Here is a 14,830-nt window from a genome sequence, read left to right as displayed (position 1 = left end):
TCTCTCCTTCAGAATGTAACCCTAAGTGCAATGCAAATAGTGCTGACATTTATCAGCAACACCAATAGTTTCCAAATAAGTTTAAACTTGTGTAGAGTGAACCAGTTATGTTATTTATTTTAACAAATAAAGTGTTACACAAATATATTTTCTGTAAGAATATACTCTTTACAATTTTGTTCATAAATTCTCATGACGAATGTAAAATGTTTGCCTGGCTACCCAAACTCCTTGCATCTGGCCAACCGGTACGCCATGTCCATAGATGTTAGTTTATTCTTTGCAATGAGTCTTGATCCGAGTACCTCCATGACAATTTCTATAATGGCAAAAACATTCTAATCGTTCCCTGAATCTGATGGGTTGGGTCTGGGCCAGAGCCAGAGCCAGAACACACGTGGGTAAAGCTGAGGTTTGAAAATCAATCATTGGCTTTGCTACTGATTGGTTAGAGATGATCCAATTGCTGATTACTTTGTTTTGTACAACACCTCTTATTATGACATCACCTCAAACGAGTTCAATAATGGCAGTCAGACGAAAGTATGTAGAGAACAACAGAGCAGCGGAAAAATTCTGTTTATTTATTTAACTAGGCAAGTCAGTTAAGAACAAATTCTTATTTACAATGACGGCCTAGGAACAGTGGGTTAACTGCCTTGTTCAGAGGCAGAATGACAGATTTTTACCTTGTCAGCTCGGGGATTGGGTCTAGCAACCTTTCGGTTACTGGCCCAACGCTCTAACCACTAGGCTACCTGCCACCCAAGTGTGAGTCATCAAGCAAGTGAAATCTACTCTATGTATGTGATCCACCATTTTTTTTAAAAATACTGTCATTTAAATGGCCCGAATTCCTCCCTGATTCAAGGCCTAACCATTCAGCCAGGGGGGGGTCTGGATCCAGGCTGTTCTGTTTCAGGCTTCAATCAAACTATTCAGAGGGTAAGAAGGGGGACAATTCTCTCTGATTCCAGCCGGAAAATCCTTTCTTTGCTTCTCTTTCCCTGCGGAGATAATCACACACAAAATAATTATTCCACTTCGTCATCTGTATCATCATCATCTGTATATCGTAAGGCGGCGCACAATTGGCCCAGCTTAGTCGGTTAGGGTTCAGCCGGGGTTGGCCGTCATTGTAAATAAGAATTTGTTCTTAACTGACTTGCCTAGTTAAATAAAGGTTAAATAAAACATTTAAAAGATTATCTTTATATGATGCCCTTGTACATCCTAGTTTGTGACCTTAAGGACAAACACAGCAGTTATCTTTGCATGTCATTAAGGCAACCACTACACTACAGATTAAATGATTTAAACCATCAAGTCAAGCATGACATGTATTATGGTAAGAGAGTGTGACATAATATATCCGTCCCATATCAAAGTTAACAATAGCAATCTTAAAGATTCATGATACAGGATACATAGATAACAACTATCTTAGTAGTTAGTACCATACATAATTACTGTAAACATTGATTTTAAGAAAGGGCAATCAATTTGAATTGTTCCATATTGATTATATTGATCAATTGCAATGTCTACTAGCAAAACCCACCTGTTGCATGACTCAGAAAGCATAATTTCCAAAGAATAAGAGTAAAGCGAAACAAATCAAGTAATCAAATGACATACACTGTTTCCATTGTCTTTTACAAACAATGGTAGTGTTCTACTCACCTCTGTAAAATGAACAGTGTGACCATTATGAGCAATGACCCCAGGTCCACTGTGATCCATATCATTCTGTATCTATCAGGTCTCTGAAACACATACACACCTAGTAGGTACATTCATATGACTCATAGATCGCGCACAAGATTAAAAACACAGCATTGAACAACAAAATGTCAAGTTCAATGCTACACATAGATATCATAATATATGCTAGCTAATGTTCAAACACAACATTGACTTTGTGAGAATTACAATGTCAGGGTGGGGTGATTGGGTTGACTTTTGAAGAGGGAGTGTCTATGGAAGAGTGAAGAAGAGAGGTTTGATGTGAGTCCCTCACCATTGTCCAGTCAGGCTGGGTCATGTCCTGTAGGAGGGAGCAGGCGTTGGTGGTCACAGAGTTGGCCCCCGAGCACCACAGCAGAGAGAAGAGCCATGGTTCATTCACCACCCACAGGTTCACTGACACATTCCTGCTCCGAAGCTCCCTGGCACACAGAAACACACAAAAACACAAATTTAGTAGGTAATTCAAAGATTAGTTGAAAAAGCTCAGCTCACACAGAGCTACTTCAGCAAACATGACAATTTTCAAAGACTACTGTCACGTCCTGACCATAGGAAGCCTTTATTTTCTATGGTAGAGTAGGTCAGGGCATGACTAGGGGTTTAGTCTAGTTTATATTTTCTTTGTGGGGTTCTAGTTAGTTTTTTCTATGTTGGTGTTTTAGTATGATTCCCAATTAGAGGCAGCTGGCTATCGTTGTCTCTAATTGGGGATCATACTTAAGTAGCATTTTTTCCCACCTGTGTGTTATGGGATATTGTTTTGAGTTGGTGCACGTAGTGTTCTCTGTAGTCACGGTTCATTGTCAGTATATTGTTTATTTGTTTTTGTGTTTATTTAGTTTTACTTAATTTGAATGATTAATGTGGAACTCAACATTCGCTGCGCCTTGGTCCGACATTTATTACGACGAATGTGACAACTACAGACAGGAGTGATCAATCATAACATGTCATACTATTAAAGCACACATCATGTCTGTTCAGACAACACTTTTCCATCATCTTCGTTTCACTAAACCAACAGAAATGATCATCCCATGGAAAAGTTTCACTACTGGGCTCTCAGCCATTAAACACCTGGGTGAAAACATGATATGAGTCTCATTCTTCACTGAAGCAGCGTGTGTCTCCATCTACAACAATGCCAGTTCTTTGTCTCAGCACACCAACACTTTTCATTGTGACATGATTGTTTGCCCTGCAGCAGTCAGTCAGCACAGGAAGAGTAGAATGTGGTTCTGGAATTAAGGTTTATTTGTCTACAGCTCTGAGAAAAGCGAGGGCGCTTTGAAGGAGGCTACTCACCAAATCTCTGTGGCACTCAGCGCACTGTATTTGACATTCAGATGGTCTCCTCTGTCAAGGTCCATATCAGACACATCGTTGTAGACCTGTATGAACCCTGGTGCGACCTCCCTCACATCCACCCTGTGTTTGGGGGGAAGCCAGAGGATCTAGAGAGAGAAACGACAAAAAACACTGTCCTACACAGGACAGGAATGATAAAGCAGTGATACTGATAGACATTCTACTCACCAGGTCTTGGGGGATGCCAGATTTGAGGATGGTGTTCACGGTGTCGATAGTGTCATTGTTGTCGTCATTTTTTAGGTCAAAGATGACAGAGGTGTTATGAGTCTTGGCTAGGTCCAGCAACTGCAGAAGGGAGGGAACACTCTGGTTCCCAGCTGTCTTCTTCTCCTGCTCTGAGAGCTGGGAGACTGAGCAGAACGGATCCGTCTGAAAGGAAGACATCCATTGTCACGCCCTGGTCTTAGTATTCTGTGTTTTCTTTATTATTTTGGTTAGGCCAGGGTGTGACATGGGTTTATTATGTGGTGTGTTTTGTCTTGGTTGTTTTAGTAGGTATCGGGATTGTGGCTTAGTAGGGTTGTCTAGAAAAGTCTATGGTTGCCTGAGGCGGTTCTCAATCAGAGGCAGGTGATTATCGTTGTCTCTGATTGGGAACCATATTTAGGCAGCCATATTCTTTGTGTTTCGTGGGTGATTGTTCCTGTCTCTGTGTTTGTTGTCACTAGATAGACTGTAGGTTTTCACGGTCCGTTTGTTGTTTTTGTATTGTTCGTTTTTTCGTCGTCATTAAACACGTATGAAAATTACCGCGCTGCATTTTGGTCCGACTCTCCTTCGACGGAAGAAAAACGTAACATCCATAGTATGGATGTCATTATGTCAATGAGTTGGTAGAGTTCAAATCGTAATCAAAATGTAAAGGATCTACAGTATATAAGGAATTTTCAAGTAAACCATCTGAAATGATTTCCAACTACAACATACAAGGGAGGTTTGTGAAATTGGATATCACCCTTACCTTCAGGAACCAATCACCAGCGTTTAATTCCTGTAGCTCCTCCCAGGTGAGGTTTGTGCTGTGGTTGAAGTCTTTCCCAGGGAACTTATGTAGAACATCTGTAGTCCTCCTCAGGAAATGGCTTCCGTGGTCATGCATCAGGTAAGGAACTCTGTCCTTACTGGGGAAGGAAGAAATGTCAAACTGCGTCTCTGAAAAGCGCTATATAAATCCCCACGTGTTATTATTATTAAACTGAAAACAATTTCAAACAGCAGTGCACGTTTGATCCTTCACAACGTCTATGTAAAGACGAAGCAGCCTTAGTCCCCGGGTACCTGAGCTGCACGTCCGTCTCAAAGGCGATCACGTGGCACCCCACACTCCTCCTGAACGACATCAGGGTGTTCTCTGGGGTTAGCTGGACACAGAGAGAGGACAGATGTGTGAGAAACACTCCTGTGCTAAATACAGATGGCACAGCTCAGCTGAGTGGGCCTATGGTGGAGATAGTAGAGAAGAGTGGAGCAACATAATAGGGGCAGAGCAACATGCCATGTGGGGCCCTCAACATGACTGGACAGCAATGTTCCCTCAAGAAATTCAGCACTGAGCAAATTTCAGGTCTGCTGAACCGCAAACTTGAACTTTGTCAAATTCTGTACAACTTCCGGCGCGCTTTACGGTGAACACTGAGGCTGTACCCACTTTAACTTACAGTTTTAACAGTGGCCAAGTAGGCTACTGTGGCTATTTGATCATAATGTCGGCCTACCAGAGCAGCATGTCATAACAAATTATGAAGAATAATGCTTCCCATAACATTTTAACATGGAAATAGCTGTTCTATCATTCAGCCAGCAGTAGCAACCAATGTGTGGTGTGCAATGCCTATACATTCCATGAGACTTTTGGAAAGAAAAACATGCAGGCTTGACATCAAACTGTTTATCCACTTGTTCGTCATACCATCATTACAGAGAATCGGACAAATTATGTGTCAGGATTTGGCCAGGGTTGTTCCGGTTTTTGGTCACTAGATGCCCCCATTGTGCCTTTTGACCTTTTGTTTTCCCTTGATCCCCATTATTATTTGCACCTGTGCCTCGTTTCCCCTGATTGTATTTAAACCCTTTGTTTTCCTCAGTCCTTTGCTCTGAGTTTGTATGTTAGCACCCAGCCCTAGTACTCTGTGTACTCTTGTTGATCCCGGTGGACTCTCTTGTGGAATTCTGTTTTTTGTTCTTGTTTGTTTGTTTTTTTGAGTATCTTTTGAGGCTTTTTGTGCTATACCTTCCACCTTGTGGATTTACCTTTTTGTCTTGGAGGATTACCTTTGTTCTTATGGAATTCCTTTTGAGGTTGTGGAGTTACATGTTTTCCTGAAGAACTTCACTTTTTACTTCATTAAATACACCGTCTCAAGTACTGCTGTGTCTGCCTCATCTTCTGGGTTCTGCCGACTATTCGTGGCTCAGTTGGTTAAGTGACTGTTTCTCACTCCGGAGACCCGGGTTCGTAACCGGGTCCTGACATTATGCTACACTCTGCCAATTGACTACTTAGCTTATTCAAGACTGTCTCAAAATACAATGTCTACTGAAATAGAAGCCTACTCCAATGCACTCTTTCTACAAGAAAATATCTTGCAGTTAGTTTTGCATACTAAATCGTGCATAGTTCGTTGTGTTTCGGTATGTTACATTGAAATTGGCGAATGTTGGGTTGATTCGATCACAATTCTCACAGAGCGAAACGTTGATAGTGTTTACTAAAGGGGTTAACTGTAGAAAGTTGAGCGAAGTTCAATCTCGTGCTTCTTTGTGCAGGCTCACATTTCTTCTGCACGGCAGTCGGATGGAGTTGAGGGAATGTCGAGTTCAAGCCCTCTGATATACTGGCAAGTGATGGAAATAGGGGGATATGTGCTCAGTGCAATGTAAACACTAATCCTAAAGTCATTACTGTATCTACACTATATGATGATTTATCCGTTAGCCTACTGAATCATAAGGTAGGATTATGGAATTTATGACAACAGTAAAATGTTAACACATAAGCCACTTTTGGATGATGGTCTTGTAGCTATGTAATAAAGCCTTATCCACTGTATGAGTAAGGTAGTCAATCAACTTTCGGTACTTTGTGTTTTCCAGCTTAGACCTTTAATATTGAGGCAATATAACTAATGTAGGGTATGAGAAATAGACTGAGCAGGATGCACTTCCTCACCATTGGTGCTCCGCGATGACCAATGAGGGCAGGTTTAGGGGGCAGCTGTTTCTCCTCCACCAGACAAGGGGATTGGATGAGGAGGGGGCTGAGGAAGATTGCCACCGACACGCCAGCAAACACTACCATGATGAGGATCTTAGAGGCTGGGGACACAAACAGACAGGTTAACAAATTAAACAGTCATACTTGAACTATTGTTGTGAATAGAGAAAGGCAAGGAAAGAAGACGCTGCATTTAGTCAATTTAATTCGTTCATACAGCTGGTATAATCATTCATTTTACATTACATTTACGCTTTAGCCATTTAGCAGACGTTCTTATCCAGAGCGACTTACATGCGCAATTAGGGTTAAGTGCCGCCCAGTTTTCACAGAACTCAATTCTATTGAACTAATATACATGTATATGGGTGTGTAGGCTACTGTATGTCTCATATTATTGATGTCATGGTGAGTGTTTGTTTATTTCTATTAGAGGAGTTCAGTATCAGCACTGACCTATTCTGCGGGTCCTTTGGAAACACTGGAACACCAGGCAGCTTACCAAGGTCAGGGCTCCAACCCCTCCCATCTGTAGGAATGGAGCCGTGGCCTGAGGGAGATTAATGTTACATACCAAAGATCTGACCCCAAATGCATTTATTCTTTTTTTATTTAACCTTTATTTAACTAGGCAAGTCAGTAAAGAACAAAGTCTTATTTACAATGACGGGCTAGGAACAGTGGGTTCACTGCCTTGTGCTGGGGCAGAACGACCAATTTTTACCTTGTCAGCTCGGGGATTTGATCGAGCAACCTTTCAGTTACTGCCTCAACGTTCTGACCACTAGGCTACCTGCCGCCCCAAAAACTGCTTCACATCTCACTAACATTCTCACCGCCGCGCGCACACCCACACACAGACACCTAAAAGATGGTTCCATGCTGCAATACTTTAGCCTTACTATACCTGTAGTGACAAGAGAACAGTGTGCCACTCTTTTTTCCACTGTAGGCTTATTCCAGTGGTGCCCAGGGCGATGAAGACCACACCTAAAAACAGGAACAACTGTGCAGAGCAAACCACAAGACAACACAATGCAATCAATACAGATCATACCTAGGTTTGTTAATATTGTTAATCATCTATGCTATTATCATTCATGTTATGTAACCTAGCAATATAGCTGGATACTTCTTGTAACATGTGCAGAGGGAAACATTCCAGGAACACATAATATTCCTAATACCTTGTGTAGACAGTGTAAGTCCAAAGGCTCTTTCAAGGCAAGTTGGACTAGTGCAAATACCTGCAATTAAACAGCCATTACAACACAGCTAATGTAAACTACATAAATACATTGATAGGTATATGAATTGTCTCCCTCACCAGTAGCAGGATGCAGTAGATGGTCAGTACGGCAGCGATAACGATCAGCACCATGAACCAGTTCACCCACAGTTTAAGAATGGAAAAGGCCTTCCTGGTAGGGGACAAAAGAGGGTAGAAGATCACAGGGTCTGTCAATGTATGTGTGTGTGTGTGTGTGTGCGTGCGTGTCCGAAGCTATATGACCAAGCTTACCAGTTGACATCCTCACGGTCATTGAAAGCCATCAGACAGACGTACATCCAGAAGAGAGTGAGCAGGGACACAGCGGTAAGGACCGACAACCAGCAGCAGGAACACTATAGCAAGGAGAGTTCATCATTACCGCTGGAACTCTAAACCTGTTCAAGTTTTTACTCACTTTGGAAGAACTCATTGATTACTAAACTTGTTTGTCAGGAAAACACTTACCTTCCAGGATACAATTAAAAGTGTGTGTACAGGTTGTTTCGAGAGTCAGAAACTGGACGCAGAACTTAATCCAATTAATTAGATTTATCTCCGGGGTACAGGTGAAAATAATCATATACAGGGCATTCGGAAAGTATTCAGACCCATTGACTTTTTCCATATTTTGCCACGTTACAGCCTTATTCTAAAATTGATTAAATCGTTTTGTCCGTCATCAGTCTACACACAATAGCCCATAATGACAGAGCAAAAACAGGATTTTAGAAATCTTTGCACATTTATATAAAATAAAATAAACTGAAATATCACATTTACATAAGTACTCAGACCCTTTACTCAGTACTTTGTTGAAGCACCTTTGGCAGAGATTACGTCCTAAATTCTTCTTGGGTAGGACACTACAAGCTCGGCACACCCGTATTTCAGCATTCTTCTCTGCTGGTCCTCTCAAGCTGTGTCAGGTTGGATGGGGAGCGTCACTGCAAAGCTACTTTCAGGTCTGTCCAGAGATTTTCGATTTGGTTCAAGGCTGGGCTCTGGCTGGGACACTCAAGGACATTCAGAGACTTGTCCCAAAGCAACTCCTACGTTGTCTGTGTGCTTAGAGTCATTGTCCTGCTGGAAGATGAACCTTCACCCCAGTCTGAGGTCCTGAGTGGTCGAGAGCAGGTTTTCATCAAGGATCTCTCTGTACTTTGCTCAGTTCATCTTTCCCCCAATCCTGCCAAGTCTCCTAGTCCCTGCCACTGAAAAACATCCCCACAGCATGATGCTGCCACCACCATGCTTCACTGTAGGGATGGTGCCATGTTTCCTCCAGACATGACGCTTGGCATTCAGGCCAAAGAGTTCAATCTTGGTTTCATCAGCCAGAGAATCTTGTTTCTCATGGTCTGAGAGTCCGTTAGGTGCCTTTTGGGAAACTCCAAGCGGGCTGTCATCTGCCTTTTATTGAGGATTGGCTTCCGTCTGGCCATTCTACCATAAATGGCTGATTGTTGGAGTGCTGCAGAGATGGTTGTCCTTCTGGAAGGTACACCCATCTCCACAGAGGATCTTTGGAGCTCTATCAGAGTGACCATCGGGTTCTTGGTGACCTCCCTGACCAAGGCCCTTCTTCCCCGATTGCTCAGTTTGGCCAGGCGGCCAGCTCTAGGAAGAGTCTTGGTGGTTCTAAACTTCTTCCATTTAAGAATGATGGAGGCCACTGTTCTTGGGGATGTTCAATGCTGCAGAAATGTTTTGTTACCCTTTCCCAGATCTGTGCCTCGACACAATCCTGTCTCAGAGCTCTACGGACAATTCCTTTTACCTCATGGCAATTCCCTCGATCTCATTTTCTCTGACATACACTGTCAACTGTGGGACCTTATATAGACAGGTGTGTGCCTTGCCAAATCATGTCCAATCAATTGAGTTTACCACAGTGGACTACAATCAAGTTGTAGAAACATCTCAAGGATGATCAATGTAAACAGGATGCACCTGAGCTCAATTTAAAGTCTCTTAGCAAGGGGTCTGAATAAGTAAATAAGGTATATCTGCCTTTTATTTTTAATACATTTTTGCTTTGTCATTATGGGGTATTGTCTGTAGATTGATGAAGAAATGTTTTTATTTAATCCATTTTAGAACAAGGCTGTAATTTAACAAAATGTGGAAAAAGGGGTCTAAATACTTTCCGAATGCAAATGTAATATGTTTAAAAAAAATTTTTTTATCTGAAATACCTGATTTCCATAAGTATTCAGACCCTTTGCTATGAGACTCGATGTTCCCCAGAGGACTCAGGACCTCAGACTGGGGCAAAGGTTCACCTTCCAACAGGACAACGACCCTAAGCACACAGCCGAGACAGCGCAGGAGAGGATTAAGGACAAGTCTCTGAATGTCCTTGAGTGGCCCAGCCATAGCCTGGAGTTGAACCAGATCAAACATCTCTGGAGAGACCTGAAAATAGCTGTGCAGCGACGCTCCCCATCCAACCTGACAGAGCTTGAGAGGATCTGCAGAGAAGAATGGGAGAAACTCCCCAAAAACAGGTGTGCGAAGCTTGAAGAGTCATACCCAAGAAGACTCAAGGCTGTAATCGCTGCCAAAGGTTGTTCAACAAAGTACTGAATAAAGTGTCTGAATACTTATGGCAATGTGATATTTCAGTTTTTAATTTTTAATACATTTGCAAAACTTTCTAAAAACCTGTTTTTGCTTTGTCATTAAGGGCTATTGTGTGTAGGTTGTGATGGGGGGGGGTTAATACATTTTAGAATAAGGCTGTAACGTAACAAAATATGGTCAAAGTCAAGGGGTCTAAATTCTTTCAGAATGCACTGTATATATATATATAACCCCTAGCTATGGTTTAGAAGTACATCTTCATTGAGTTTTCTTGTGTGGCTGGTCGACCCAAAAAGTGTGTTTTTGTGTTTGTGATTGGGTGAGTGTGTGTTTATGTTTGTGATTGGGTGAGTGTGTGTTTATGTTTGTGATTGGGTGAGTGTGTGTTTATGGACACTGTATATGTGGTATTTCTAAGGGGCTCAGCTTCCTCTGGGATGTTTGAGTCATGAGGCCCTCCAACGCCTCTTCATGTTTGGTTTCACCTGCTGTTCCATTCCACCACACTTAGGGGGAATCAATAAAGTCATCAAACACACCAGCATCCACCATTCAATCGACCTCAATTGTGTCCGAACAGAAACCCCCCTCCCCTTGGACACTAATGGTTTGTCCCCTTTGTAATCCTGTCCCAGATCACCTTTTACCCAGCCTGTGAGTTCAGTTCAGCAATTAGTCCTAGCACATATTCACATGCTCTAATATGTACCACAATCTCCCTCCTCCCAATTATCCTGCTCTTATTTACTCAACAGGTCTGAATGAATGGATGCCTCTCCAATAACATCCATCCACATCTCACATGCCTAGGAATAGAGGCTTCCGATTATACACCCACAGTGAGTTTATAAAGGGGAAACATCCTCATGTATCCACTGAATGCTGTCCAATGGAATGTTAGTGACTGCTGTTGCTGGATGGTGATGACGATGAGGATGACGTATGTGATGACATAGATGATGATGATTAACATTACAACACATACCAAAGCCATTTTAACATTTACATGTAGGCCTGACTCACCTGGGAGAAGTCACTAAAACAACTACATGGAATTACAGTATATAAACCAAAGTTGAGGATAAGGATGGTAATGTATGAGAAGTTAGTACCAAAAATGTTAATAATCTTAATGTATGTTCTATAGCTATATTCTACACAAAAATCTCAATCTGGGTCCACAACAGTACTCACTTTTCGTTTCCTCTCACTGGGCTGCCTCCAGTTGCAGCTATACATTACCCTGCAGCATTTTCGGCCACAGCTGTCCTCAGACATCATCACCTCCCCTCCTCATTTACTATCAACTATTAGGATATCCTGTCCAGAGGAGTGTGGATCCTGTCGGTCTTGTTGTGTAGTTATTTGATCCTCTCAGCCTTGAGGGGCTGGATAGAGTGGTGGGGGGGGACAACACTCCTGGAGAACACCTCGTCTGGCAGCTCTGTATGTGAGGAGAGGGGCTCTGCTCCGCAGTGGACTGACTCACCACTCTAAACCTACACAGTGTAGGAGGGAGAGAGAAAAAAGAGTGAGGGGAAAAACAGGGAATATCTGTGAGTATTAGGGCCATCCCTGTTCAATAACTTCCTGAATAGAAATTCTAGGTTGGGGAGCTGCTGACAATGGCCAACCCTGTGGGGTTCTGAGAGTACCACGGAGAGGCCTGAGAGTGAAGTCCCACCATAAGACACTCAGTTCCGTGGGAATAGGGGGAGAGGAAGGAGGAGGAAGGGGCTCATCGTCAGCAGGGGGTTGCAATGCAAAGATGTACAGACTTCAACCGGGGGATTAGCTCGGGGGACTGGCGACCTGTTTTTATGAAACCAAAGATGTTAAGCCTTCACAATATTGAAATATTACTCTACAAAGAGAGCTAAAGATGGATGAGGGAGGTGAGGGAAGAATATTCAGTGAACAGGCTGGGGCCGATACATGTAAACCTGCTACCCCCTTATTCTCTTCACTGGGGTGATGATATTGAATTAGGGCACGGTGCCCAGTGCCCACATAACAAAAACAAAATAAAAAAAAACACATGAAAAGTTTAAAAAGAGTTCTACCACATTGTAAACCAAATTGACATTAGACCATCTACTGATCCATTTCTGGAAAGTCTGACAAGTCTTTTTTAAAGCATGAGCTGTTAATTCATCAAGTTAGAACACTCGTTGAGATTTCCTTGAAAATGAATAACTATTAGCCGATTGTAAAAACAAGCCAAATGTTCTTGGTCAGTTATTATATTTGTTTTGGAGTTTCGCCATTAATATGTATCAGATAATCAAATGTATACTGTTGGTCAAGGGCTGAGGTGTGTTAAGCAAACGTCAGACCTGACACATTTTGTTTGAATAGGTATTTTGTCCACAAGTCCATAATCCAAAATAAGTCTTTAAGAAAAAAAAGAAAAAGTCAACATTTATAGAGAGGGGCCAGTATGAAATAGTGTGAAGGTATTTTGTGCTGAGGAAAAGCCCTTCTCTAAAAATCAGGTTCGATTGAGGAGAACCATATGATCACAGGAACAGGTCGACAAAGGGAAAGAGGTGAAAGTCAAGAGAAATCTGAGCAGGAAACCAGATCATTTGCCATTGTAATGTAAGTTGTCTATGCCTACACATCTACAGAATGTAGGCACAGAAGTGCATTTCAGGATGCGTGGTGGAAACCTCCTTTAAACCTAGCACTTCTTGGCCAGGGCTCCCTTGAAAAAGAGACTGTCAGCTGCTACAGAATCACACAGTCTCCACGGTATGTCATAATACAATACGACAGTGAATAATCAGTGTGTTCTCGGTCCTTGTACCTCCAGTCTGGCGTCAATCCCTATCAACAGATTTGAGGAACAATCCATAACATTCAGTATCAAGTCTAGTGACCATCAACACTGAATGCCACAAACAGATCACTTGAAATTATGTTTATTACAGAAAATCCCCTAATGCTAAACATTGTGTTGATCACACTAAACTAAATGCGAACTTTGGTGATCTTAAATGTCCCCATTGTACAAGAATAATAAATAAATGCATGGAATAAAAAACATCTGACAATCTACAGGGAGAGTGTTCCGATAAGCATGGGCCTAAAAAAACAATAAATATTTGTTAGAAGAAAAATCTCTGTTTCTGAAACAATTGTATAAGGCAGCATCTACTCTTAACAATAGTAATGTGAAGGCCAAGACAAACTCGGCAGTGTTGCGAGTGTGAGAAGGCATGATTCACAACTTGGCACACATCAAGCACTGGGACTTGGCAAAAAATGTACATAGCATATCAATGTTTGTTGGATAGATGAGGGTAGGCACAGGTAGTCAGGTATTCAACACGGTAATAAGGGAGGGTTACAGATCAGAACAGATAAGGTGAAAAAAAACTACATTTTGAGCCAAGATTCCAACATGTTTATCACCTACCTTTCTAAATAGAACTTTGAAATGGAATCATGCAAGTCCCTTTCCCCTTCAACATTTACCATGTTGTAATAATCCATAAGATCCTGGGCATGACAATAGATGTTATGTGTTGAGAGTTGTCATCACATTAAGCAATAATGACCTTCTCAAACTATGGTGGTGAGAAGGTTGAGACATATACGAGTTTGATTCAAACCTGATTGTTCCACCTTTGAGAACTTGACTTTAAAATGAGGAAAATAGAATGAAATGTCTCACAATTTATTGTGACAATGCCCTGTTACCACATTTAATAAGTCCAAAGTATTGTATCTACAATTACAGGACATGTCACATGTTCTCCTCATTTGACCAAAGTTTAAAAACAACTAACCATTGAGCATGAATAACTATCTCTGTTCAAACTCAGTGTTTAACCTGGTCAATCAATTTAGTTGAAATATGTAGATATATTAATCAATTTGAGTTCATTTGACAACGCATTAAAATACAATTGGCTAGTAAAAGGAGTGAGGTGCATCATACCTTGAGATAACATCATGTGTGCGTCTCTCTTGTAGTGTTGCAACACTGTAACAGCCAGTGATATTCTGTTCATCAACTTTTTCTAGTCCAGTCCACTATATTTCGTTACCTCTTTTCTGAGTCTGTTGTTCTGTCATCCACTCCCGTTCTTTGTGGAAATCCGTGCCCGGAATGTAAATGAATCATAATGAATGGGTGCAAGTTTCTAAAGTAGTAAGGGGAGGGGTACGTGGAGGAAGGCAAGTCGCCTGAACGCACGTAACCTACAATTGCAGATAAATGCTTTGAGCGCATTTTTAATAGTATAGGTAAAGTAGAATGTACATGTCTAGGGGTAGAGGCAGATACGTTTTTCACATTGCGTAAATAAATGGACAGTTCATATATGGATAGTCCTATATAGGGATAGTTCACCCAAATTACAAAACGACACATCGACATGATTTGTTGGTTTCCTTACCCTGTAAGCAGTTCATGGACAAGGTGAGACAACACTCCATGCTTTGGTTTAGTTTCCCTGGCACGGTTTCCACATGCTAACAAAGCATGGTGTGCTGTCATACATTGTACATAGACTGCTTAAAGGGTAAGGAAAACAATATGTCCTTTTGTAATGTGTAATATCCCTTTAATTAGTGTTGGAACACAGTTAGGGCTTCTGTATGCGACGTACGCACGATTTCATACAGAA

The 14,830-nt window shown here is 41.7% G+C and overlaps 1 protein-coding gene across 2 annotated transcripts; it reads right to left on the bottom strand.

Annotated features, from left to right (window-relative positions):
• Positions 1–92: 92 nt before the first annotated feature.
• gdpd2 (glycerophosphodiester phosphodiesterase domain containing 2) lies at positions 93–14,543 on the bottom strand. Of its 2 annotated transcripts, none has more exons than XM_046296560.1 (15): positions 14,140–14,543; positions 11,388–11,692; positions 7,860–7,963; positions 7,665–7,758; positions 7,525–7,584; positions 7,245–7,343; positions 6,794–6,866; positions 6,293–6,438; positions 4,399–4,481; positions 4,082–4,241; positions 3,286–3,489; positions 3,055–3,203; positions 2,021–2,168; positions 1,684–1,766; positions 93–1,007 (listed from the first exon to the last, which is right to left on the bottom strand). In XM_046296560.1, exons 2-15 carry the CDS (start codon positions 11,472–11,474, stop codon positions 935–937), a joined length of 1,563 nt encoding a protein of 520 aa, XP_046152516.1. In that variant the 5' UTR covers positions 11,475–11,692; positions 14,140–14,543; the 3' UTR covers positions 93–934. The 2 variants fall into 2 exon arrangements, with proteins under 2 accessions (XP_046152516.1, XP_046152515.1); XM_046296559.1 differs by having other exon boundaries at positions 6,794–6,887; positions 14,140–14,533.
• Positions 14,544–14,830: the final 287 nt, after the last annotated feature.

This window comes from Oncorhynchus gorbuscha, linkage group LG13 (genome assembly GCF_021184085.1).
Source record: "Oncorhynchus gorbuscha isolate QuinsamMale2020 ecotype Even-year linkage group LG13, OgorEven_v1.0, whole genome shotgun sequence".
NCBI lineage: Eukaryota > Metazoa > Chordata > Actinopteri > Salmoniformes > Salmonidae > Oncorhynchus > Oncorhynchus gorbuscha.
This window is presented reverse-complemented; position numbering and strand designations above follow the sequence as displayed.